The sequence below is a fragment of the Sesamum indicum genome, linkage group LG14, assembly GCF_000512975.1.
Source record: "Sesamum indicum cultivar Zhongzhi No. 13 linkage group LG14, S_indicum_v1.0, whole genome shotgun sequence".
NCBI classification, from domain to species: domain Eukaryota; kingdom Viridiplantae; phylum Streptophyta; class Magnoliopsida; order Lamiales; family Pedaliaceae; genus Sesamum; species Sesamum indicum.
The window spans coordinates 3800768-3827144 of record NC_026158.1 but is presented as its reverse complement, the minus strand read 5'-3'; the positions used below and the strand labels follow the sequence as shown (position 1 = coordinate 3827144).

Here is a 26377-nt window from a genome sequence, read left to right as displayed (position 1 = left end):
AAACACAGTTTATTTCGCGCGGGGGGGGGGCGGAGGATCGGAAAGTATAATTTTTTTTCTTAAATAAAGAAAAAGAGAGAGAAAAGAGTGCCTACAAAAGCACATTATAGAGTGACAACTTATAGAGGTTTTGGTGCTATAATGACAAGTTCTGAACTTAAAAGGGCTTAGACTACCCCATATCTTAGGTGCCAGAACTTCATAGGTTGAGGCATATCATCAACTCATTAGGATTAAGACTAGTTTGAGAAGGCTGCTTCTGCCAACTCCTTGAGAAACGCAACAACATCATCTGAGGTGTTAAGAAGATACCGTGCATTCGTACGTGTTCGGCCAACAGCACAAGAAAAATAGTTCTCCTTTTTCAGATCAAGCACATTCCAAGAAGAATTTTCTGATGATGACCGTTTGCTGCTACCAGAGGCACCATTTGTTGCTTTCTTGTCTGAGTTAGTACTATGCTGCTGACTCTTACTTGGAGGCTTCGAGCTGCTTCTGCCAGTTGGAAACTTTGGAGGTGGCCTTTTCTCGACTGAGAGCTTAATTGCATCTGTTACCTTAGTTCTTGGTAGACCGAAGGAATCCGGGGGGAGCTCTGGTTCAAAAAATGTGTACACATCCTCGTCCTATTGCAAAGATAGCAAGGTATGAGAAAATGAAACAAATATTAGAGGTGCTTTCTTTTATCACCAACTGGAATAGAAAAAAGAAGTCTAAGATTGGAGTAAAATTACCTCCCACTTGTGAAGTAAAACATGCATCCAAGTCATTAGACATGCACATGCATAATTTTCGTAGACATGAAATAATGTTCACTTATTCAAGTTTTATAGCACTTACCTGCCAAGAAACTTCGCACCTCTCCTATTGTTTCTTTTTGTTTGGTAGGATGGAAAAACGAGGGAGAGAAAGGGTGAATCAATCCTTCATACACAGTTTCCCATTCCCCTCTCTCTCCCTTTTAGATACCAATCAGAACTATTTCACTTTCGTGTCCCCTCCCCTTCCCCTCTTAAACCAAACATACTCTTAAACCACTAATATTTTGCGTCCATTCTCTTCACGCCTGTAAATCATTTTCGCTACCAATAACAGAGATACATTGATGATTAATAATAGCTGTAGCTATTAGAAGGCTTTACTTATCTTGGCATTGATACAAGTAGTTTAATGAAGCCTACTTCTTGCTGATTCATTTGGTAGTTACACATAAAGTTGCTCTACAGATGATTGACAGCATGCGTAAAGTTCTACATTTGCATCAAAACTTGCTAAAATGATATGTTAGGAAGATGTGGAACAGAACAAACAGGTAATGAGATGTATAAATGACTTGTTCAAGGTGCAAATCTGAAATAAAGCCACTGACAGGAGACAACTCAAATTTCATATTAGAAAAAGAAAGAAAGTATACCTTTCCTAAGAAATGACCTATGCACAAGACGTAATCTATTGGTGTGGAGATGGATTTACTATGAACAATCTCTCCCAAGATCCGGTCAATAGCCGCTCCCTGTACAGAGGAAGGGGAAAGAACAGAAGATCAAAAGACTTAATAATAGAATATTAGAAGATATAGGTATCCAAAAATAATAAATATTGAGATATCCAATAAATCTGGCTACCTTTGTGACACCAACAGCTCGCACCTCAACAGACCGGCTTCCTTGGACAACATCAACTGATGAGTTAGAAATTGGACCAGTCCAGAGATGCTGCAGCATATCTCTAGCTTGCAATCTTCCAAATTCAACATCTTCAATTATAGCGACAAAGAAATGGAAACAATAACAGAAATCAAACAGTCAGAAGAACATAAGGTAAGAATATCAACTTAGCAGGGACACGACTCAATTGAACAAATACCTGCATACTTGTAGTTCCACACAAGTGAAGTTTCACGACGTTCAAAGTGCGATCTTGGGGTTCTTTCAGTGAAATACTCAAAAACATGCTGAACATAGTTGTCGAGACCACCACACGATTTAATTTTATGACGAGAACTATATAGATGATGTAAGTACAGTTCCTCGTACCTTTACACTGTCAACCCAATCCATATTCAAGTGCTCTGGCATTGTTGTCATCCATTCTCCTCTTGTAGATCGTAGAAACATCCCATTTTCAGCTGCCAACCACATATTGTATTCTCCAAAGTTCTGGAAAAGCCATTATTTTAGAACATATGCTAAGCAAATAAGAGGATAATTGAAGACAGTCTAACGTACATCATCCAGGACGCTTCTGTCACTTCCACTAAGGACCACAATTGTTGTATTTGGGTCACTACAAAGCATTGTCAGAGGTCCTCTCAACTCAGGATGCAATTTAAGTTCCATTTCTTTGATCTGATCTCCCCTTCTTCCAGGAGTGTCAATTTGCTCGGTTAGAGTAGCATTAAAACCCTGTACAACAATAGTACATGAGTATAGAATTACATTAACCTTATTGCATCATCAGATAGCCCCACAAATGTACGTGAGGGAATAGGATAAGGGATGGGCAGAGGCAAAGAGAAAAAGGGAGGTGGAGGGTGGTGCACTGCACCCCTCTAATTATTTTGGATTTACAATAAATTTTAGGGTTAATTACACTTAAACCCCCTCGGAGAATGCAAAATTACACTTTGTTTGAAATTACACTTACACCCCTCCAAAAATTCACTGTTTACACTTGACCCTCATTTGTTAGGAGTTGGAAGAAATATGCTGACGTTATAAAAAAAATTGCATAAATTTTCAATTTTACCCTTCATTTAACGTTTTCATGTAATAATTTTATACTTATGAATGGAAATATAATAATGATAACCTCACTCTCTCTATATATATATATTACATTTATTTATCTATTTATAAATACAAAATTATACATGGGAATATTAAATGAGGTGCAAACTTAAAAATTTATGCATTTCTCTTTGCTTACATTAGCATTTTCCATCCAAACTCTAACAGATGATAGTCAAGTGTAAATCACAAGCTTTCAGAAGGGGTATAAGTGTAATTTCAAAATATTTTTGGGGAAAAGTGTAATTTAGCATTTTTTAAAGGGGTCTAAGTGTAATTTATGAAAAATCTATTTCATTCCTAGAATAGATAAATTCTCTATCAAGTGAAAAACAGTAAAGCAGCATTCATCTCTGGGCATGTCTAAACAATGTCATTAAGTGTGGCCCAAACAGATTAAGAGAAAAAAGAAGAAAAAGAAAAAGCATCTCTCAGGTACAAACATCAGCTATGTTCTAAAAAAAAAAAATGAAACACATGCCATGTATTGTTCCCCCCAGTAGCAACATAATATAATTACTACCTTTGGGAAATGACTAGTGGATTGTAAATATTCCAGAGCAGGTTACTAATTTTCTAAAATTTGTATTTCTTTTCAGCCGCTGCACTTTTCTATATGCCAGGCTTTCAATTATTCTATTCCCTTATCATTTCGCTTGAACTTTAAGAAGTTTTAGAGATTTTCATTAAGTGAAACACAACTTTATTAACAGCCACATGGAGTACTCATATTAAATTTCTCCAAAATATGATTAAAGATTCAAGGAAAATAGATGGGAAAAAAGAGAAGTGATTAGTTAATTAGTTTTCTGCACACTGCTTTTAAAGCTTGAATTAACAGAAACTAAGTTGCATTAGCATTTTGTTCGCTACACCTTAAGGCCCTTAACATATCCACTTAGCTGCTCTGAAGTGAAATTCAAAAATCAACAAGTAACAAATGGAGTTTACCAGTATGAGTAGTCGATTATTAGACTTCAAGTAACGCTTGATTGCATCACTGATGGCAAGTTGCGGTGGAACTTTTCTGGTTCTTTGCTGAGCTTCAATAACAGTATCATTTAGTTCGCTGCAAGTACAAGCATTACTGCTTAAGTCCAGAGCAACACAGAGCTATCAGTTTTTATAAGCTTAGGACTCTATCCAGTATGCAGTTAAATCCATAAGAAACCAAGCAGAGCCATTGGAGCACTCAGGTTAATGTGCAGCTTTCTTACATCCCAAAATAAAAGCAAACAGAACATAAATTCTTATTCAGATCGATAAAATGTATGAAATCTAAAGCTTAGGTATCACCAATACCAACAGCAAGAAATCTAATTCTGAAACCTAACTTCTACCCAACCTGAAAGAGAAAACTAATACAATATTTCTCTCTTCCTCAACTTCATCAGTTACATGGTTAAAAAGATCCATATGGATTCTCATGCAAATGAATAGAGGGCTTCATGTTGATCCCTACCATGCATTTGTCCAATAACTAGTAAACACATTTCCTCTGCCGAATGAGACGTCTCTACCTTCTGAAAGACATAGGAAAAGTTTATTAAGTTTCTTACTGTATTATTCTTTAAACCTTTTGGGGAAGAGATATTTGTTCTGTGCTTATATTAACCATGAAGTACGTGCCTACATTATAATTGCTGATCAGAACTTTTCAAAGAATGTGGGTGAAACTTCAGACCTTTGGAAGTTCCTTTATTATGTACATAATGCCGAAAAATCAGCAGCCACATTTTGAGGCACTTTACAAACCTTACAAAGAATTCAGCCCATTGTTGAGCAGTATGAGTTGTCACATGCTCAAAGTTATGCCGATGACGTTTCTCTCTTTCTTCATGGGACATATTCAAAGCTTGGTCTATTGCAGCAGCAACTTCTGTGATGTTCCAAGGATTTACAAGAATTGCTCCAGCACCAAGAGACTGTGCTGCTCCAGCAAACTACAGTTCAACCAAATTCATTAAGGCAGGGAAATAAATGTATAAACCTGACACAAGACAAATACATAAGTTGAACAGATTAATCTAACTTGTAGAAGTTTATGAAATCAATTAATAAAGAAGCTGGTCTGACCAGAAAAAGGATAATTGTAAAACTTTACGAAAAAATTAGATCATATAATGCATTCTCCAGTGAAAATAGAATAATAGCCTCCACCAGGTGGAATGCGATAAAGAAGTAATTAAGCTTTAGAATGAACCAAGAAAAAAATGTTGTCCAGTTGCTGAGGTTGTAGGAAAACCTGTGCACTCATTTCCTTCTGGAAACTAGATAACACCAAGAAAAAACATATATCTGCTACCAATAATCGAGGTCGGGTGCAAATTATTAACAACAGAGAACTCAGAGCAGAAAAAAAAATTGCAGAGTCTGATAATTACTTCGCTGAGGATGAGAACTCCTCTTTTGGAATCTTGACATGCCACAAACTCATAGCTGACAAGATTCATTCCATCCCGCAAAGACGTAACAAGTGCTACATCTGATGAATCAAGTCAATCACCAAAAGGTCACCAGATTGCTTCAGTGGACATTTGAACCAAAACAGCTAATATTCTATCACATTTTAAATACTAAGATAACACATCTTGTATATAAAATTTAGCAAACATGGTGCAGATTGGAAGCTTAAGATTGCAGGATTTTGGGGGTTCAGTTTGAGGCATGACTTTATAAATGCTAAATTAAACCATCAGTTGAGCATTTGAGCTCCTTCTGCTTCCAATTTGAACCAGATTTACAAAATGCAGCATGAGGGTATTGAAGAAACTTCTCTTTTTCTTTTTTTGAGCTTCATTTTGAGACAATCCAATATTTCAAATTTAATAAAAAATAGAATCCGTGTTGCAAATTTCCCACATTCAGTGTGGTGTAACAATAAGCACATAACATTTTGTATCACGATTTACTGTAATGATTTTGAATGCTAAATAACTTCAGACTCTGGGGGTACAGAGAGAGCCAGCTGTATAAAAACTCAAATAAGTGAATGTCAAGATACAAGACTTAAGATAGCTAGGTTACTAAATAGTAAACCTATGTGATGAAAAACTCTACACCATCCGTTAGAGTTGAAAAGTTCCCACAACATTTACTTTGAGGTCTTATTATCTATCAATCATTAATATAAACTTTGGTAATAAAATATCAAGGTGTTGTGATTTTGAACAAAGAAGTTAGTCCATAACATAGAGAAAAAGGAGGGAAGGAAAACAGAAGCTCTCTCATATATTCTCCAAAAGAATAACACTGCAGGAAAATGTGCATGTTCCCTAATTTTCTATTTTGCATTCATTTTCACTAGTCAAAGTTAATGGAAATCACTTTTGTACTGACATAATTCTTTCTAGGTCCATTATTTCTAAAATTTTCCTATATTTCATGTTCTAAGAAGATTTTGTGAAACTTCAAACCATAAATGGGGCACCATAAAATACTCACATGATTATCACCTTTTTAAGCCAAACTGTTTAAAGAATTGCATGATTATAAACAAACTGATAAACTGAAGAGCAGAAACTTTCTTCAAGTAGCACGGCTGAGGGATAAAATAGTTCTCTTTTTGTTGACTCCCACACACAGGTGTTGCTGGTTTAGGATCCATGTGGCGCTTCCAGATAATGTAATGTCAATTAGTTTTGACAGTAGATTAGTCATCACTAGTAATACGAGAAAACAAAACTAGGTGTATATTTAACAGCTACTATTACCAGTTACAGCATACAGTGCACACAAGGCATGGAAGTCAAGAGAACGATCCTGCAGAAAACAAAAGTTCACTTAAAATATCTTAACAAATATATGTGCAAAGTTCAATTTCTAGAATTCAGTTACAGCATCAAGGACCAATAGATGACAAATCAAATGAAAGCTGAGAATTCCACTGCTTGACCTAATATGCTCGGGTTGTATGTGATGATTTTTCAGACTTCTATATGCAATATTTAAGTCCAGAAATATCTTTTGATCATGTAAAATGTCTAGAGTCTCAATGATTAGAATAGAAGTATATGAAATTAGGCTATATGTGGATCAAAATGTTGAACTACCTAGCTAAAATCTTGAAGAGGAACCTTCATGGATTGAGCAAAAGATTAATGCAAAATGCTAAAAGTAAATAGAAAAATATGAAGTGCTTAAATACTAAAGACAATTCATCACTAACTTTTTGATACCTAAGTGTGACAGAAATTGAGAGAAGCATGCTAAGTTTTATCAATTTCAAATTGTTTCAGCTATAGTTAACTATCTATGAGCATATGGTACAATTTTAAGAAGACTAGAAATTGGTGCCACATGAAGAAAATGCTAACCAGATGATGAATTGGAACAGCCGTCAAAGTTCCAAATCGGCCATTGATCCTCCCAACAATTTCATGAACCTGGCTTGTAAGCTTTTGGTCTACAGAGTTCAGAAAAGAGAAACTCGGTTAAAGGTCAACTTGCAAGGGGAAAATGCAAAGATCTGATGTGAAATATGATGAAGCTACCCTAGACATACATTCAGGGACATCGGTCCTTGTCGGCACAGCAATTTGCAGCAAAACCACCTTATCGCACCAGGATGGATTTTCCTCCAGAAACTTTTCAAATGCTAGTATCTTTTGAGGGATTCCTTTTATCATATCAAGACGATCCACACCAAGCATTACCTGCAAGGACTTGTACACTTTACACTTAATTAACAGAATAACTAAGATACTACACTTTTCTCCTTAAAATTCAATGGTATTGCCAGTGAAAGGACCAAAAAATTAATCAAACAAAAAATCAACTAGGATATAACCAACAAAGTTTTTTTTTTCTTTTGTTTTCTTTTTGGGGTGTGGGGGTGGGGTTTGTGGGGAATAAACACTCGTGGAGATCTTGCACGGGGGAGGAGGAAGAGAGGGTGACAGAGAACAAACCTTCCTTCCAGCAAATCTTTCTTTTAATTCTTTAATGCGTTCCTGGACCTGAGGAGCTTCAAGGGCATGGATGAACCTTTCAGAATCAATGCCTATGGGGAACTGCATTCACCAGATAAAGAAAAGATGATTTATGAGTAGTCTAATAACCAGTTTTTCAGACTGTTGACATGCAGCATGCTTAGACGGAAGGAGCAAGTTAAATATCAAGATTGGGGAATATTCCACAAAAATTCATGTGAATGTACCGCAGCCACACGAGTTAGTCTCCCTTGATCCTCTACTCCTTCAGGAGTACCTTCCAGTCCAAGAATACGAGTACAAGCACTCACAAAATGCCTTGCATAATCATATGTGTGGAAACTGGAAATAAATTCAAGTAAATGATGAGTGAACGAGTTCTACAAGACACAGTAGACGGGCTTTCAATTTTATGAAAATAAAGCACATAGTAAAAACCCAGCAACCCTGCTGCAAAGAAATAGCAGCTATAGTTTCAAAGTCACATATGGGCACATAGAAGAGATAACAAACGCACCAACTCATTAGCAAGAAATTTAGGCAAGTGTAGAAGGGGATATTCAAGGATTGAGGTAAACAAAAGACATGATTCAACCATATGCTTTTTTCTTAATGGATCATTCCAGAGTCTATGTATGGAGATGTGCATTCTTATGAACTATGTACTTTAGTTTACATACAGAGTTAAATAATTTAGTTTAACCCAATCAAGCAGAGAACCCAACCCAACGCAAACAGTCACACATTAGTTTGAATATCATTATAACTAATGCAATACTTCGACAAAAGCTTGCAAACTGACTAATCAATGGATACTGGAAGTTTTAAGTTTGAAAATTCAAATAAAGCTTTTCTTCAGTAATTTACTAATTCTCATTAAAATTATTGCATATAGACTTCACTTCTAATAGGCTCCCCGTGAAGAAATAAACCACATCTAAAGCAATAGATGTTCATCTCCTTGGCCGTTTGATAGGATAAGCATCCTTCTTACCAGGAGAAGTTAGTTGATGAAGATGCGAGTTTTTATTGAAAGTTAACGTTATAGACAAAATGTTCTATAATGCTTGCTGCCTCCACTGAATAGGCACACCATAGAGTTAGAGAATTCAATACATTGGCATATGGACAACTAGGAATTTGCAGTTAAAGCGATCATATTACCCCACTAAATCGGCATGCAAAACTGAACGTAGTAGCTTTGATCGAGATGGCAAAGTCCGGTGGATTTCGGAAGACGGAAAGGGAGTATGCAGAAACCATCCAACTTTCATCTTGTTGTTGTATTTCTTCAGATATTTTGGAAGGTACATTAGATGGTAGTCGTGACACCAAACAACATCACCCTCTTCATAATTTCTGTTAACAACATCAGCAAACATTTTGTTCGCCTTTTTATATGCAGTAAACTGCGACTGAAAACTCCTGGTAGTTGCAAGACGGTCTTCTTGAGGAAGTCCAAGATAATGAAACAGAGGCCATAATATATTGTTGCAGTAGCCATTGTAATACTGATGAACGATCTCTTCATCAAGGAAAACAGGAATGCACCTCTGGAGTGAGTAAAAAGGATAATTTTAAACAGCATATCATGAACACAAACTCAGGGGAGAAATAAAACTTATACTTCCAGAATTAGAAAGGTCTAAGTTATGCACTTCATTTGAAAAATAACGCAAAGCCCATGACTGTTTCACCTTCTCAGCTAGTGCTCTACTAAGAGCCTTTTGCCCAACCTCGTCTGGCACATTTACACCTGCCCAACCAATCCATCGTGCCTCAAACTCCTTAACACCTACATCAAGTGACTTACAAGCATTAGGTGATGGGCATACTTTAAAATCATAGTTCAATTCCTAAAGTGGATCACAATGAATAAGTGGAGAGAATAAAAAGAAAGCGCATTGAGTTCTCACCCAGAAGAGCACTGACTAGACCTCCTGCACTTATCTCTAGCGACCAGGAATCCTCACCTCTCCTCACTGCAGATACAGGAAGTCTATTAGCAACCACTAGCAATCTCTGTCTGATTGGCCTACCATCAGGCCTTTCCCACCCTTCATTACGTGCTCGTGCAGCTCCTTCCAAATAATGCTCTACATAGGAAGTCCCTGAAATATCATGCTCAGAGATCTCAATTCCTCGGTTTCCATCATTTCCATCATTTAATGAAGGAATTCTGTTGCTTCTCCTCCGTTCCCTTTCTCTGACGAGTCTCCCTACTCGATCACTGAGAACTTGTGAGTTGTCGTTATACTTGTTGCCAGGCATATGAGCAATTCAGAGAAAGACCTCCAAAATGAGCTTTAGTACAGTTCAAGTATGCCTGAAAGCAATTGCCCTGCATTTTGATTAGCGAAAATTGACAAGTAAGCACTCCAGAAACTCCCTCAAGCATAATACTAAAGATAATTCACAACTGCACAATTGTCTTATAGATGTAGTAATCTGCAAATTCGAGTATTGATTTTTCTTTTCTCATATGAATGCTGATATCAAAGGGCATTTTGCATATTCACCAATCAAATTAAAAGTTGAGAAGGACAGGAGGCCACCAAGGAGGAGATAAGTGATAACAAAGAAAATGGGATCCACAGAATTGTATGAGGGGACAAAAAGGGTCTTTCCTCGAGTCCCCAAGGTTAATACCCATGTTTTTAGTACCCATGTCATACAAATTTATGAAGCATCCTAAGTTCATCTCGATGATACGAAACAAAACAACAGTGACTTCAGCGGGTAAACAAATACGGTAAATGTGTATGAGAATGTCTATATCCCGTGCACGTAGAAACACAGACATGCATTCACATAGACATATATATGCCCATTAGATCACCAGAGGGAAACAAAGCAAAAATTGAGCTTCCCTCTTGAAAGTACGGCAACTGACTAAACACAAACACATTGCATGCAGGAAAATTAAACTACAGCAGTCAGAGTGAAGCTACAAACCAATATAAATTACCATCAATTTCATACACATTGATTTTCCAGAAGCAAAACCGCATAGTAAGTAACCCAAAACCCCATATCAAATAGCGATCAAGGAAGCACCAACACTTGAAAAACAATTAAAATTTGTAAAAAAAGAAAAAAAAAAGAGGGAAGGCTTCGAGCAACAAGAACAATGACGGGTCTTACCCAATTCGACACCAAAACCCTCTAAGCTCAGAACAGCGCAGAGTGAAACCCGGAAAGAAGAGAGAAAAAGAAGCAAAATAGGTAGTGGTTGAAAGATTCTCCGGGTGGCAGAGAAATAGCATAGCCAGTGAAGAAGAGCAAGCAAAGACGAATCCTCGTGTAAGCCTCACAGGGTATGTAGGGCCGGGCAGCCATGCAGATGAAACCAATGGGATTTAGCTAGTTGGAAAATACAATTTGCACGAACTGAAAAGCTCTCTTGCTTGAAACTCAAAACATAGCTTAAAACCTGGGGATTACAAGCCTACTGCTTACGCCAGGAATCGAGGAAAGCAGAGAAAACCGTGTTCGTGTGAAGTCTTAGTGTCCTCCATGGAATTAGCAGGATTTATGCCATCTATGTTTGATGTTTTTAAGTAAGTCTAATTGATTATATACAACCCTCCATACTCCAAACTGTGCATTTATCAGAATATTTGTAATATATTCATTATTATTAATTATATTAATTAAGCTTATTTTATTTATCGAGGAGAGTTACTATTATTTATTTTTTATTCTTAATAAAAAGTAGACACTCAATATCATATAATGAATGCACCTAATAGAAAAAAAATTAAAAATAAGAGACTCATAATCAAGAAGTCATGAGTTCTACTCCTATCAATATGTGGATATTGATGTAGTTTAATTTAGTGATAAATGTCAAAATAATTTTATTTAATATTGATAATTAGTGTACATTAATTATTAATAATGTGAGTGTAATTAAATTACTTAGAAAAAAACAAAACAAATATGAGATGAGACTTAAATCTAAAATTTTATATTTAAAATTTTGTAATGCTTAATTTAGTGATAAATGTCAAAATAATTTTATTTAATATTGATAATTAGTGTACATTAATTATTAATAATGTGAGTGTAATTAAATTACTTAGAAAAAAACAAAACAAATATGAGATGAGACTTAAATCTAAAATTTAAAATTTAAAATGTTGTGATGCCTTTATTTATTGTATATTTGGTGAAATTTCACGCAAATTCTATTCTATGAATAGTTACAATTGTCGCATAATTCAATATTTTACGATTTTTTTAAAAATAATGTCGTTTAAGTATTGGTCATGTACAAAAAATAATGATATTCAAATACTTCAATGTTTTGAGTATTTAAACGAAATGAGGTTTTAGATCTTCTGGATGAGCTATAAACTCTTACCATTTTATAAAATATTATAAAGTGTTTGAAAATTCTGTGAAAATAAATTTATTAAATTTAAAATAAAACATTTAAGAATTATAAATTTATTCTTTTAAAATTTTAAAAAACTCTTTCAGTTAAATTTATACATGGACTATAAAATTGTCAATAAACTTAAAAAAGCAGTATTTTATAAATTCTAAAAACATTTAATAAGATATATAATGTACACTCACAAACAGTGGTCGCACAAATTTTAAATATGACAATTGTACCACTAATTAGGTCATTTTTAAAAATACACAAAAGTGACTCCACCACTATATCAATTCTTTTATTGTGTACCTAATAACTTAAATTTGTTTTATTTTATTTTTTCTAAAACATGCAATATATTAACTTATATACTTTATTTTTATTTATAATTAAAATATGAAAAATTATTTATTATGTACAAATATAAAAAATGAGTCACGACAGTTAATTCTATGAAATAATAATTAAAAAAAAAAAAAAGAGAACCCTATAAAAATGTCATCCATAAATATTGACGGGATACACGTGAAGAAAGGATAAAGCTCCATTATTTAATATGCTTTTCCTTTTCTCTCTTTTCAGTCTTCTTTTTTGGTGGGATGCAGATTGCTACCGCCCCTGCCCAGCCCACCTCGCTCATCATCAAATCTATATAGATCAGATACGCCTCATTTGTCTATTTCTTTCCTGCCAAGTGCCAACCTTTTGTACTATACATACAAATCACCAATCTACCGTTCAACTCTATTTTTTATTCAGTACAGATCTTTCATCTCGTACTAGTCCAAGACTGTTTGCAAAAATTTTTACTTTTAACAATTTTCTTTAAAATTGTAGTAAAATCAAAATTGAGTGGTAATTGTGAATTACAACAAGCTCTCCTAAAAGTTGTTATAATTACAAATACCTTCTTGTTTTTTGAGAAAATTATAAATATCCTACTGAAATTATAAATACCCCCTTAGAATGCAGTGTCACAAGACGTATTTGTTTGAGTATTTGTAATTTTAATGGGGTATTTATAATTTTAAAAAATTAAGAAAATATTTGTACTTATGATAAATACCAAAGATACCTGTTGTAATTTACCCTTATAAAAAAGGTGAAAATCAGATAAAAGTTAAATAGTAAATTGTTTGAAAGAAAAACACCTCTAAAAAGGAATGTGGAAGTTGAGAAGACAAAACTATAAAAAATAATAAAATAATAAAAAAAAAACATTGACAGACTACAAAGAGATAAGATTTCCAAAAAAATATTTTCCCTTAATAACAAAATATAGATATCCATGTCACATTAATGTATTGCTGATACGTGTTTCTTTCAAATATTAAAAATATATAATTTATAATTTAAAAATTACATGCATATCAATCACGTATTAATGTAACACTGTTTGAGTATGAGACAAAGTGTTGTACGCATCAGCATTTCTAGGCAGCCTAAGTGAAAAGAAGAGGGAATAAAGGGTTAATAGGCAGCATCATAGCCAACATAATGGAAACCAGCATATGATTTCAATTCCTCTCTTTCTTTCTTCTTTTCCTTTTGTTTTTGAAAAGGAAACCATGGAATCCAATTTCCTTGTACAAGGGATTATTTCATTATTTATCAATCAATATACTCTTAGTGATTATTCAATTACAAATAAAAATAAATTAATAAATTATACGATTAATTATGCACAGACCTCTTTTGAAAATGAAAAATACAATTCCCTAAAGAAATTCAAAAGTCACACTTATACCCTCTGAAAATTCTCCTTTTATACTTGATATACTTCTCTTAAAGTTTAGACGAAAAATGCTAATGTTAAGAAAAAATTACATAATTTTTTTATTTTTTCTCTAATTTAATATTTTCATGTATATTTTTGTACTTATAAAGGGCTAAACGTGTAAATATTAAGATATAAGTGAAATGATGTTAACGTCATTAGAAATTTTTCCTAATAAGTACACAATTATTATATAAGAATGTTAAATAAAGGGTAAAATTAAAAAGTTTTATTACGCTAGTATTTTTCATCCAAACCTTAATGAAAGAGGAGTCATGTGTAAATAGTGATTTTTTAGACGGATGTAAATATAATTTTGGATTTTTTTTGGGGGAGAAAAGTGTAATTTCATTTTTTTAGAGAGAGTCGAAATGTAACTAACTCTAAATTATAATAATTCCACATAGAAAAAAAATAAACTTTTTATGTTTTTCTTTTTCAATTTTTAACTTTAATAATAGTTTTTCTTTAGATATAGGGTAATTATATTTAAACCCCATCTAAAAATTTAATTACACTCTTTTCTCATAAACCTTTTAAACTTACACTTACAACCCATCAGAGAATTCTCCGTTACAACTACCTCATTTCGTTAAAAATTGTACAAAAAATGCTAACATCCATAAAAAATTACCTAAATTTTCAATTTTATTCCCCATTCAATATTTTCTTAATAATATTTTTATGTTTGTAATTAAACAAACATAAAATATATATAAATATAAAAGAATATAACTATAACAAAATAATATTTCTAAAATTTGTAATTATTGAATAAAATAATCATTGGTAAATGAAAAATAAGTTATTTTTTTGTGTTTTTGTTTTTTATTGCATCCCCACGCCCGTAACCTATATCATCTTTTCTAGAATTGATTTATTGAGTAATCGTTATTGTAGCATGTTGTTCTCACGTTTATATAATAAATAATATCGCACGTTTTAAGATATAATATAATAAGAGTGAAATGTATATATCAACACATTACATTAATAAAAAAAAAAAAAGAAAGAAAAAGAATAAGTTATCAATTAATGTAAAATTTAAAAAGTTGAATAAATTAGTTATTTTATTGTAAAAAGAGCAGTTATACTTTACCAAAAAAATTAATATAATAATATTATTAATAGTTATATATGAATATAGAGATTTTTTTTTTAATATATTAATATAGATAATGATGGTGATAAACCCTACAAGTGCCCAACGGCCGTAAATCGAGAAATACGAGGAAATTAAGGGGATCACGACAAAGATCTTATCCGTGGTGGTTACAGCTTATAGGAAGAAGCATGAAGCTACCCATAATGGGGGAATTCGTAGGGACAGAAGAAACCGACATTTTTAATTACCCTTTGTTCTTTTAGGCAATGCAAACAAGACTGTAGTTTTGAAATTTAAATAGTTTCGTTGGAAATATTTTAATTTTTCTATAAAATTTTTTAGTTACCTAAAAATAATTTTACTTTTTCTAATTTTTTAACAAAATATTTATTTTATATTTTGAGCTACAAATATATAAGCTCCAGTGTCACGCATCACAATCTCATTTAACGATAACTAATTTAATATTATGCTAAATTAATAACGATGTATGCATATATATCAATGCAATAAAGACTTTTATAACACGTAGTTAATAAAATATACGATATTATTATTTAGCTTAATAGCAATTACATCACATAATAACTCTAAATACATAATTTTTCCACATGGAAATAAATTATTTTAATTAGAATAAATGATACAAAATTAAAGTAGATATGCTTGAATTGAAAAGAGAAAGGTAATGTTTAAAGTTTATTTTTATAATTATTATGCATCTTTCTTTAATTTTATTTTTTCCCGTTTTCAAAATTTTTTAATATTTATTAACTCAAAACATGTGTTAAAAATGAAACTTTAATCATGTGTGAGCCATAACTTATATTAGTATATATAACTGAAAAGGGTGAATTTAGTGTCATGATCTTACATAACTACCTTTTGATAGTTTCTCTTTTCAAATTTTTAGTACACTTTTTTTTGTCTCTCTCGAATATTATATAATTATTTTCTATTTCATTTTTTTAATTTTACATATATATATATTAACTCATTATTTTGTATATATTTTAAAAAAATTCTTATCTTTAAAAATCGAATAATAAAAGTTATAAAAATAGTTTTGAAATAATTTTAAAACAACACGCGCACGCCACAAAATTTTTATCTTTAATTATACATATGAAATAAACATTCCCAAGTTTATTTTTACATATATAATTAATATAACTTAAAGAGTAGGGAATACTTATTTCCATGGCAATTTCTATTCCCCTAAATAAAGGGATTAGTCATTTCCTCCTTTCAAAACTATTTAATCATATCAAATGAGTTATATTACAAGTATTATATACTTATGGAGTGGTTACGAGCATTTTAGAAAAGTAATTTTCAGCTTTTGGCTTAAAAAAAATACTAAAAATATTTAGAATGCCGGCTTTTATTTCTAAAATTGCTAAGAAATGCGCTTTTGGCCCAAAAGTTAGAAGCACATTGGAGAGTGCTTTTAGCTATTGTTGTTTTTTTATAAATAAATCCAACTTTATTTTTGACTACTTTACTATTATTATATATTCTTAATTCAATTTTATAATTTTTAAAATTAAATATCTAAAATTGATATCGAAGTTTTCAAATAATTTGAATTTTAACAATAATTAAATTTACACCTTAACATATTCAATGTTTTAAGTTTTTTTATATTTTATGTGTTATATCATCTAATTATATTATTTCGTTCATATATTATTATTTGGTTAATTAATAAAATATTTTTGCAATCATGCAAGTTTAATTATTTTTATGAATTAATAATTATATTACTTAGTGGAAACATTATTAAATTAACTATATATTTACATAATATTTTTAAAAATATAAATATAAAATACTAATCAAAATAAATTTATGATTTTTTGTGAAAACTAATGATTAGTGACAACAAGAAGTGAAATAATAAGCAAGAAATAATATCTTTTTAACACAATGGGACAAAATAATTTTTCATCAATCAAGTTTATTTTTAAAGTAATTTTTCTCCAAATACTATCCAATTTAACTTTTATCTACTCTTTACTTTTTTATAAATACTATCCATTTTTTATTTTGTTATAATTTTTTTTTTTAATAAAAATCACCTCTCTAAAAGTTAAATGCTATGTTTGTTTTCATTTTCAAGTTATCTTCTGGACGAGTCAAAACATACACAATGTTTGCCATCATTCAGAAACACCTTATCTAGGTGTTTTAAACTGTTTTAGCATAAATACATACATATATATGTACATATACATATACATAAATATATAAAAAAGACATGATTTGACTATGAATTGACAATGAATAGTAATTTTTGTCTCCCAAAACACAACATTAAACATACAATACTTATTTTAAATTATCTTAAAAAGCAAATCCAAACATACATACTATCTCTAACGCACACTTATTTATCTTTGTTTTTCTCTTTCTATCTTCATAAAACACAACAAAACACTCAAAAAATGAATCAAAACATTATGTAAACCTTTTCCAAATATTGCCTTATTGTACTATTAGTACTCCTCGGATCAATCACTTATACATATTTATATATATTTGTCACTTTTTTCAACAACCGTTTGAATATGAGCAGTGGTCCATTTCATAAAACAAGAGTGGAACCTGACAAGGATGCTAAAAACAATTAAGTGGTTCCAGTAAAAGAATGTTGATGGGATCTGCTGTCCTCTAGAAACTACCACTTTTCATCTTTTACTACAACTAATGACTTCTTTTACACCTCAAACTAAAGTAATTTAACTGCTTTCCTCCGTGAACCAAACAAATTATCAACTAAAGATGTGGATGTTTCCAATATATCATTATAGTATTTATTTTTAAATTAATCAATAATTTAAAATAAATAAACAAATAACATGCCAACAATTTCAAATTAAATAAATAAATATCATATTATTATTAAAAATAGACTAAATACTTACATTCACAAAACTTGAACTCACAACTCTTGATCGTAAGACATGAACCTAAGTACTCAAACAAAAAGTTATCTTTTGCTCGTTTAATTATTCTCTTCCTAATATTATCAAAGTATCTCATCTACAATATATATATATATATATATATCCAAGTCAATACCATTTACATACATATTTATATAGCTTGTTTTAATTTTATTTTGTCACATAACAAAATAGTTTTTATTTATATAAGTGAATAATTATATATCTTTACCCAAAAAAATCACCATTTTAATAATAAATTACTTAATAATTTGATATAAGTCTTGTTTTTTTTTTTTTTTGAGAGAGAGATATAAATGTTATTTTGATATCCAATAACATTACTTAAAAAAGTTATTTTCTATTTTCTATTAAATTTAGACAATCGTACTACTGATTATCTTTATTCAAAAGCTCCAATAATTTTTCTAGCTAAATTGAGTTTGTAAAATAATACAAATTCGTTTCTATATTCCATATGTCTTTTGTATTTTACACTATAAATCAATTTAATTTAAAAAAAATTAAATTATTTATAATTTATTGACTTTTATATTTTAAAATTTAGATGAAATTATTCATAATTTTATTTTTTTTAATTTTATTTCCACTAGCTGAAAATGTTTTAATTAAAAAAATTATTACAAAAATGCAATTTATTTAACGGTCTAGAAATGTTGATTATGCAAAGAGTATAATATGTTTGTGCTTATTATATTTCAACTAAAAAACATTATAGCTTTAATTATCAACCTTTTAATTATATTTTCATAAAAAAAAAATGATAACTTGTAATTGTCATTACTTCTCTTTTTATGTCAAATCAATCAAATTACATTTACTTTCTATGTATCATATTGGCATATAAAATTTGAAAGAAGAATTATGAAATGATCTTATTAAAAATCCTAAATATTAAAAATGGGAATTTATGAACTTCTAGCTAGGTGCAAGTCACGAAGCTTTTGCAAATTTTGAAAATAAACACTTATCGATTTATTCTTGAAAATAAGATGAAAATTGTATTTTTATTTTGCAGTTTATGCTTTTAAACAATTTAAATTAAAGTGATTTAAGCTAAAATTTATAATTGACTCCCCGTCAACTTTTGCAGTCTATTGATAAAATTGTAAATAGTAAATTTATTTTTTCAAACACAATTTCAGTTTGTTGTACTTTTAATTTTTATTCTCAAACACTCTATAATTACACAACAACTTGATTTATATTTTTTTTTATAATTTATTTTGATTAGAGAAAGTAGCACTATGTTTGGTTTCTTTTTAAACTTATTTTGTTGTGTTCTGTGGAGATAGAGAGGGAAAAACAAAGATAAACAAGTATGTGTTAGAAATAGTATGTATGTTTGGATTTGTTTTTTGAGATAATATAAAATAAGTATGGTATGTTTGATGTTATTTAGTGGGAGATAAAAGCTACTGTTCATTATGTCTCTTTTATATATATATATGTATGAGTATGTATATAATTTTTTTAGTTGTAAAGCCTATAATTAGTATAAACTTATTTTGACAATGAGCCATTGTTTCAACACATTTTAAAACACCATCAAAACTTCCAAAATAAATCAAGGCAAATATTATCATGTTTTGGCCCATCTTAAAAATGGGCATAAATGAAACCACAAACACTATGTAGAAGTTATTTGCAATCGATCAGCTCAAACAATGTAAGAAAGAAAAACAAAACAAAAAAGAAGATGAAAACGAAAACAGATAGGCCGAATTAAATGCTTGTTCTACTCTAAGCTGATCACCAAAGAGATAACTCCGATCTAAACAAAAAAAAAAAACTTACCAGAATCCGCACCTCAAAGATCATAAACATGCTATGATATTTCGTTCATCATTGAGATTAATGCATCATAAACTCAAAATTCTTACGATTCAAAGTAATAATCTACGGCGGCGACACTAATCATTTTATCGATAACTGAGAATTAGGAAACCGATCTATCTATCTATGAACAGCATACAATACGCTTCCAGAAAACAAAAACACACGGAAAAAAAAAATCAACGACCACAAAACTTCAAAACTCAAAGGCAGTTTCAAATGTAATTCGCATTTCTCGATCCGATCATGAGTATAGAAGTGAAACGAATACTGACCTGGAAATTGGAGAGATGTTGACGTCAGGCTCCATTAAACCAGTGAGATTCCTCTTGTCATCAATGGCGGGCATTTGGGCATATGGAGAAGACGAACAAGAAGAATCATCCTCAAGAAGAAAGTGAAAAAGCTGGAACCAAAAGCATCAGCAGCAGCTTTAATTTTGCCTTTATGTAATGGTGTTGGTGTTGGTGCGGTGCGTATTGCGTGTCTGTGTATCTATATATGCGTTATGCGTGTGTGTACATGCGCTAGAGAGAGAGAGAGAGAGACAGTGATGGGATTGGTGGTCTGTCAATCCTTTGGAGGGAATTTGTTCCCCTTCCTTTTTCAAATTTAATACTATTTAGTATAATCTATTTTTTTTAGAAAAAAATCTGAAAATTCAATTTGAATTTACTGGAATACTAAATTCACACTTATCACCTAATTAATTTAAATAGTATATAAATGGATTAATTATATTTAGATTTCTTCTATAAATACAAATTTATACTTTCTTCAGTAGAATTTTGGAATTATACATACATCTCCTTCGAAAATTCTCTATTTACACTTGATTCTTTTTTGTAAAGGCTTGATCGAAGAATATTAATATTAGCAAACAAAAAAATTACATAAATTTTTTATTTTGTCCCTCATTTAACATTTTCAAGTGTATTTTATACTTATAGCTAAATATAATATATATATATATATATATATTGTCAGGTTAACATCGTTACATTTTTTTCCTTATAAGTACAAAATTATTATATGAAATATTAAATGAGAGGTAAATTTAGAAGTATATATAACTTTTGTTGCTGATGTTAGCATTTTTTTCATACAAACCCTAACGGAAAAAGATCAGGTGTAAATAGTAAAATTTTGGAGGGGTGTAAGCATAAATTTAAAACTTTTCTGGAGGGAAAAGTATAATTTTTATTTTTAAATGAAGTTTAAGTGTAATTAACCCTTGATAAGTTTATAAGTTTTGAAAAATTAGATCGAATTTTCTATTTCAAATCTTATTGCATCTTGTATTTCAATTAACACTACAAGTCACGTGTACGAAAATTACATTATTCATTTTCTTTAAGGGAAGATTTTATACATATAGCATGAATATATGTTAAATAAAATAGAATATAAAACAGAATTTTTGAATAAAAATTCCAATCCCTAATAAAATGTCCGAAAACTTATAAGATAATGAAATATACATGGTAAATTTTTCATATAAGAAAAAACGATACGAGCTTATAAGCTCCTTTACAAAAAAGTGAATAGTTTCCGACTTATTTTTAATATTTAACGTAATATTTTAATCTTGATCATATTAATTATAAAATTATCGTTACTAACGCCATATAAGTTCTATAATTTTATTTATTCAAGCACTTTAAGTATTTATTCTTAAAAGTAAAATTTAGCATTATGAAACGTATGAACTTATAAGATATTGTAAATAAATTTGACCAAACACCCCACTTATTCTTAGGTTATTTTATTATAGTCCCTATGTTTTCAATTGATTTTCAAAATCGCTTCAAATCTTTTTCTTTTTCTTTTTCAATCTTAAAATTTGTCGATAGTCACAAAGGATTAAATTGAAATATTTGAACATGAAAATAGAGGGATGCATTTGTAATTGTGCTATTTTAGTATTATTTCTAAGGGCATTTTTTGCGAAGACCATTTTTTTACTAGAAAAGTGGGCGGAATTTAGCTGGAAGGATGAGATAGAAAAATAAATAAATAAATGGATGATTTTGAAAATTAATTAAAATATAGGGGCTAAAAATAAAAATAACCCTTTATTCTCTAAATAAAGCGACCCATCTAAAATAATCGAATTACTATCTGCTCCCCTACATATTTAACAATTATGAAAACCTATTCTTGAATTTACCATACTTCTTTTTAAGATTTTGATCCAAAATCCACTATGTTTGGATTCATATTTTCGTATTTTTCGAGACAAGATAAAATATATTCAATGTTTAATTTTATGATTTTACACTTTATTTGTGTGTTTTTTTATTTTTCAACTTTTTATATAATAATATATATAATATAAAAGAGATATGATTTGACAATAAACAGTAATTTTTCTCTTCAAAAAATACAATATTAAACATATAATATTATATATATATATACCTATTTAATATAAAAATATATATAAAAGAGATATGATTTGATAATAAACAGTGATTTTTGTCTCTCAAATTCCAACACCAAACCTACACCACTTATTTTAAAATATTTCAAATTACCTCAAAGCACAAATTAAAACATACAATCTATTTTCAGCACACACTTACTATCTTTATTTTTCTCTCTCTATATCCAAAATACAAACAAAACACTCAAAACACAAATCCAAACACTATGAAAAAAATTTAGTTTATTTTATTCTAATTTTTTCCCCCAAAAGAAAAATTGCTCAAAAAAAAAATAATAGATCTACCGATAACTAATTTATTATATCTTTAACTATTGAGATCCAAATCTCAATGAAGAGAGTGTTTATGAGCTTATAAGTTCATTAAAATATCTTATAAGATATTTGAAAGTATATGAGATATGGGTTTAATGCAATTTATCCCTTTGTAATATTGCAAATGAGCAAATTATCCATTTAAAAGAAAAAAAAAATAACTCGTCTCCCTATATTTTTTAAAACTAAGCAGTTTGTCTCATTGTCTAAGGAGGTAAATTATTTTATTTTAAAAAATATACGAAAAAAATTACTTTATTTTAAAAAACACAGAAAGAAAATTGCTTTATTTTCACAAAAAAAGTTTATAAGTTGATCCAAAAATTAAATTTTAGGAACTATTTACAAGCTATTTTAGAAAATGCAAAAAAAATCCTAATTTAATTTTTTTAAATCTTAGAAACCCTTTTAAATTAATTACAAAATTATCATTATTATTAATGTCTTATAAGCCACGCCATCTTATTTTAATTATACAAAAAAAATATTTTATTTATGATACGACGCATTTGGATCGATGAATTTGGATCTGATGAAAGAATTTAGAAAAAAAAATTCAAACAGCCCCATGTAAAATATTTAAAATTCATCAATATTCAACCAAATATAATTTGAAGGATTTGAAATCCTATAAATTTAAAATTATCCAAACAAATTCAATTAAATTATCACTAGAGATTTGAAATTCATAATTTCGAATTCATGAATTGAAATAAAACCTAAAAAGAAATCAATTATAAATATGTGCAACTACAACCACTTCCACAATATTTGGTTACCTCTTTTTAGGATCAAAATCTGTGAAAATCTTTCTTTCTTTTTCTTGTTTTTATTTTGAGCCATTTCACTCAAATGCAGAATGACTCAAAGTCCATTTTCCTTCAACTTGGCTAAAGTCTGCTCCAGTTGAGGGAAAAACAAAAGGCATAGAATAGGAAAAATGCATTTTGGTCCCATATGTTATGATTCTTTTTAATTTAGTCCTATTTATTATGATTATCTCACAGTTCATTTCATAAATCGAAATATTTCTTAATGTTGGTCTGCACGTGTATTTTTTGTTTCAATAATTAATAGAAAATGTACGAAAATACTAACGGCTCGTTGATTGTTGGACAAAAAATGCACATAAGGACTAAAACTGAGATTAGGAGTGAAAAGTAATTATTGAAAAAGAGATTTTTTTTTAGAGTGCAAAAGGGATTGTTCTGTGTAGTAAGAATTGCACTTACGATGGGGCCACGATCGGACCGTTGGTGCTTGAGTTGTTGGATGACGTAGGAGAGATTTGAGTTGTACGATGCTAATAATTCCAACTTTTGATACAACAACATATGTATATATAGGGTCAATAGCAATATAGATAGGGAGGTAAACTACTTTATTTTAAAAATTATAAGAGATAAATTGTTGTATTTTTAGAAAATACAGAGAGTTAAATTACTATTTTTTTTATATATGAAAGTAATTTGCTCATTTGTAATATTACAAGAAATTACTTATATTTTCTTATATATATATATATGTATATATCACAACACGTCAATTTTATATGGATTTACCCCCTTGATGGATAGGAAGGTAGAGGTTACAAATCTCCAAATAAACAAATTCTTTATGTTTTGTTTCGATCATTCTATATGGCAAAAAAGTTCAATTTTTTTTACCTTTAATTTTGAACTATATTATGTGAAATATTGATATATTTCAAATTTTCAGATGCAGTGCAATTTGAAATCATTTTCTTAATAATTTTTCATCAAATTCAGAATCCTTCCCTCCAAATATAACCTCGGGCTATATGTGACTTGATGAATTTGAATTTGAGTGAAGGTTTTGGGAAGATGATTTTGAAGGATTCCATATCAAAAGAATTTAAAAATCATCGATATGCAACCAAATACAGTATAATAGAGTTGAAAGATCTCGAATCATCTGATTTAAAATGGCGCAAATAAATCCAAAAGATGTATTCTTAAAGATTTAAAATGAGTTTAATGCAATTTACCTTTCTGCGATATTACAAATAAGCAGATTACCCTTTTACAAAAAAATAATAACAATTTACCTTCTTTGTATTTTTCAACATGAAGCAATTATTGCTTCATTTTAAAAAATATTAGAGTAAATCGCTGTATTTTTAAAAATACATAAAGATAATTTTTTTTTATTATTATATAATTAATTTACTCATTTGTAATATCACAAAAAAATTACTTGCATTTCTCTTAATTTAAAATCCATCAATGCAAATGTAAGTATGGGACTTCTGCTCTGTTTCATGGGGCCCTTTTCCAAAAGCATGCCTTTTTCACTCTCTTTCTGACCAACTTGGAGACATTTTCCAGATTCCTCTTTCTTTTGCTTTTTGTTGCATAAGATACAGTTAAAGAGTACCGACTCCCATGTCCACTTTATATGCGGATCAATTTTTTATTTTAATTTATTGAGTACATTATATTTTATCATTTGAATTATGTCTATTTTTATATTTTATCATTGAAATATTTTTTGTGTTAAGTTATCATCTCAACTTTGTAAAATTTATACGTTGTCACATACGACGGTCTGTGTTAATTTTTTGTCGGAAATACATACATGATGTGCATATGTGATAGCATGTGATAGTTTTTCGATAAAAGACTTGGTTGAAAAACAGTTATAAATGATAAAGTATAAATTTCCATAAAGTTGATATGGTAAATTGACACAAAAAAAATATTTAGATGCCAAAGTGTAAAAACAGTTATAATTCGGATGACAAAATGTTATTAACTCTAATTTATATTACATATCTTTATTTTATTTCATATATACATGTTATGTATAATTTTATTTAAAATAAAATAAATAATATAATTTTTATACACGAAAAATGTAGATGTAAAATACAGTACGAGATGCAATAGGATATCCAATCCGCGTTTATCTTGGTATGGTTTTGAAGTCATAATAGCGTCTCGATGGATTTTGAATTTTGGTGTTTTGCATCTGAATTTTATTATTTTCATAGTTATATATATATTTTTATTTGATATGTATGTGTTTATATGATATATATTTACACATGCATGGAAAAACATGTACATATTTTATTTATATTTACATGTAATACATAAATATAATAATTTTATAAATTAAAAGCTTTAATGTTTTAAAGTATATATGAAACATGCATGCAAATAGAATTTTACTAAACAAGTATTTATTTGTCACTATAAGAAAATCCCTTCGTAACAACGACAAAAAACAATCTCGAGCCGATTTGCAAGTAAAATTATCGTTACTAATCTACGTAATTTAATACAAGTTATTTACTTTCTAATATGTTAACAAAAATTTACTCACTAATGAATTTAACAATAAATTATTTAATATATTAAATAATATAGATTAACAATAATAATTTCACTTGCTAATTTATTTCAATGTTGATTTTAGCCATCATTAAAATTTTAACGTCGCACTTATATATATATATATATATATATATACTACGATAAAGCTAATTTCTCGAACAAAAAAGTATTATACTCTGGCCACTGCAGGCTATGAAATCAATATACAACTCAAGATTGTAATTCTATTTTTGTGTTATAAATTCGAGTTATTTTTGTGATTAGTTGCAATTTATTTATTTGTTATGTATTCTTTGATTTGAAATATTATTATCGACTTTTGTGAAATATGTGTAATTCTTTGGGATGTTATGGTTATTTATTGGGTACTTGTTCTATATTTTCTAATATTTGAGAAATTTGCAAGCTGTGAATGAGAAACCCCAAATTATTGCAATCTTTTCACCAATTTTTTTAAAAAATAAAA

At 29.6% G+C, this 26377-nt stretch overlaps 1 protein-coding gene across 6 annotated transcripts; it reads right to left on the bottom strand.

Moving 5' to 3' along the window:
- LOC105176909 (alpha,alpha-trehalose-phosphate synthase [UDP-forming] 1) lies at positions 46 to 20316 on the bottom strand. Of its 6 annotated transcripts, none has more exons than XM_011099860.2 (18): positions 20067 to 20316; positions 9637 to 10046; positions 9418 to 9515; positions 8885 to 9273; positions 7948 to 8062; positions 7700 to 7801; positions 7294 to 7444; positions 7106 to 7194; positions 6503 to 6551; positions 5174 to 5274; positions 4545 to 4732; positions 3741 to 3858; positions 2229 to 2405; positions 2037 to 2159; positions 1867 to 1954; positions 1626 to 1756; positions 1415 to 1513; positions 240 to 626 (listed from the first exon to the last, which is right to left on the bottom strand). In XM_011099860.2, exons 2-18 carry the CDS (start codon positions 9989 to 9991, stop codon positions 240 to 242), a joined length of 2760 nt encoding a protein of 919 aa, XP_011098162.1. In that variant the 5' UTR covers positions 9992 to 10046; positions 20067 to 20316. The 6 variants fall into 6 exon arrangements, with proteins under 6 accessions (XP_020554433.1, XP_011098162.1, XP_011098159.1 ...); XM_011099857.2 differs by having other exon boundaries at positions 9637 to 10061; positions 20067 to 20315; XM_011099856.2 differs by lacking the exon at positions 20067 to 20316 and adding an exon at positions 10865 to 11273 and having other exon boundaries at positions 9637 to 10061.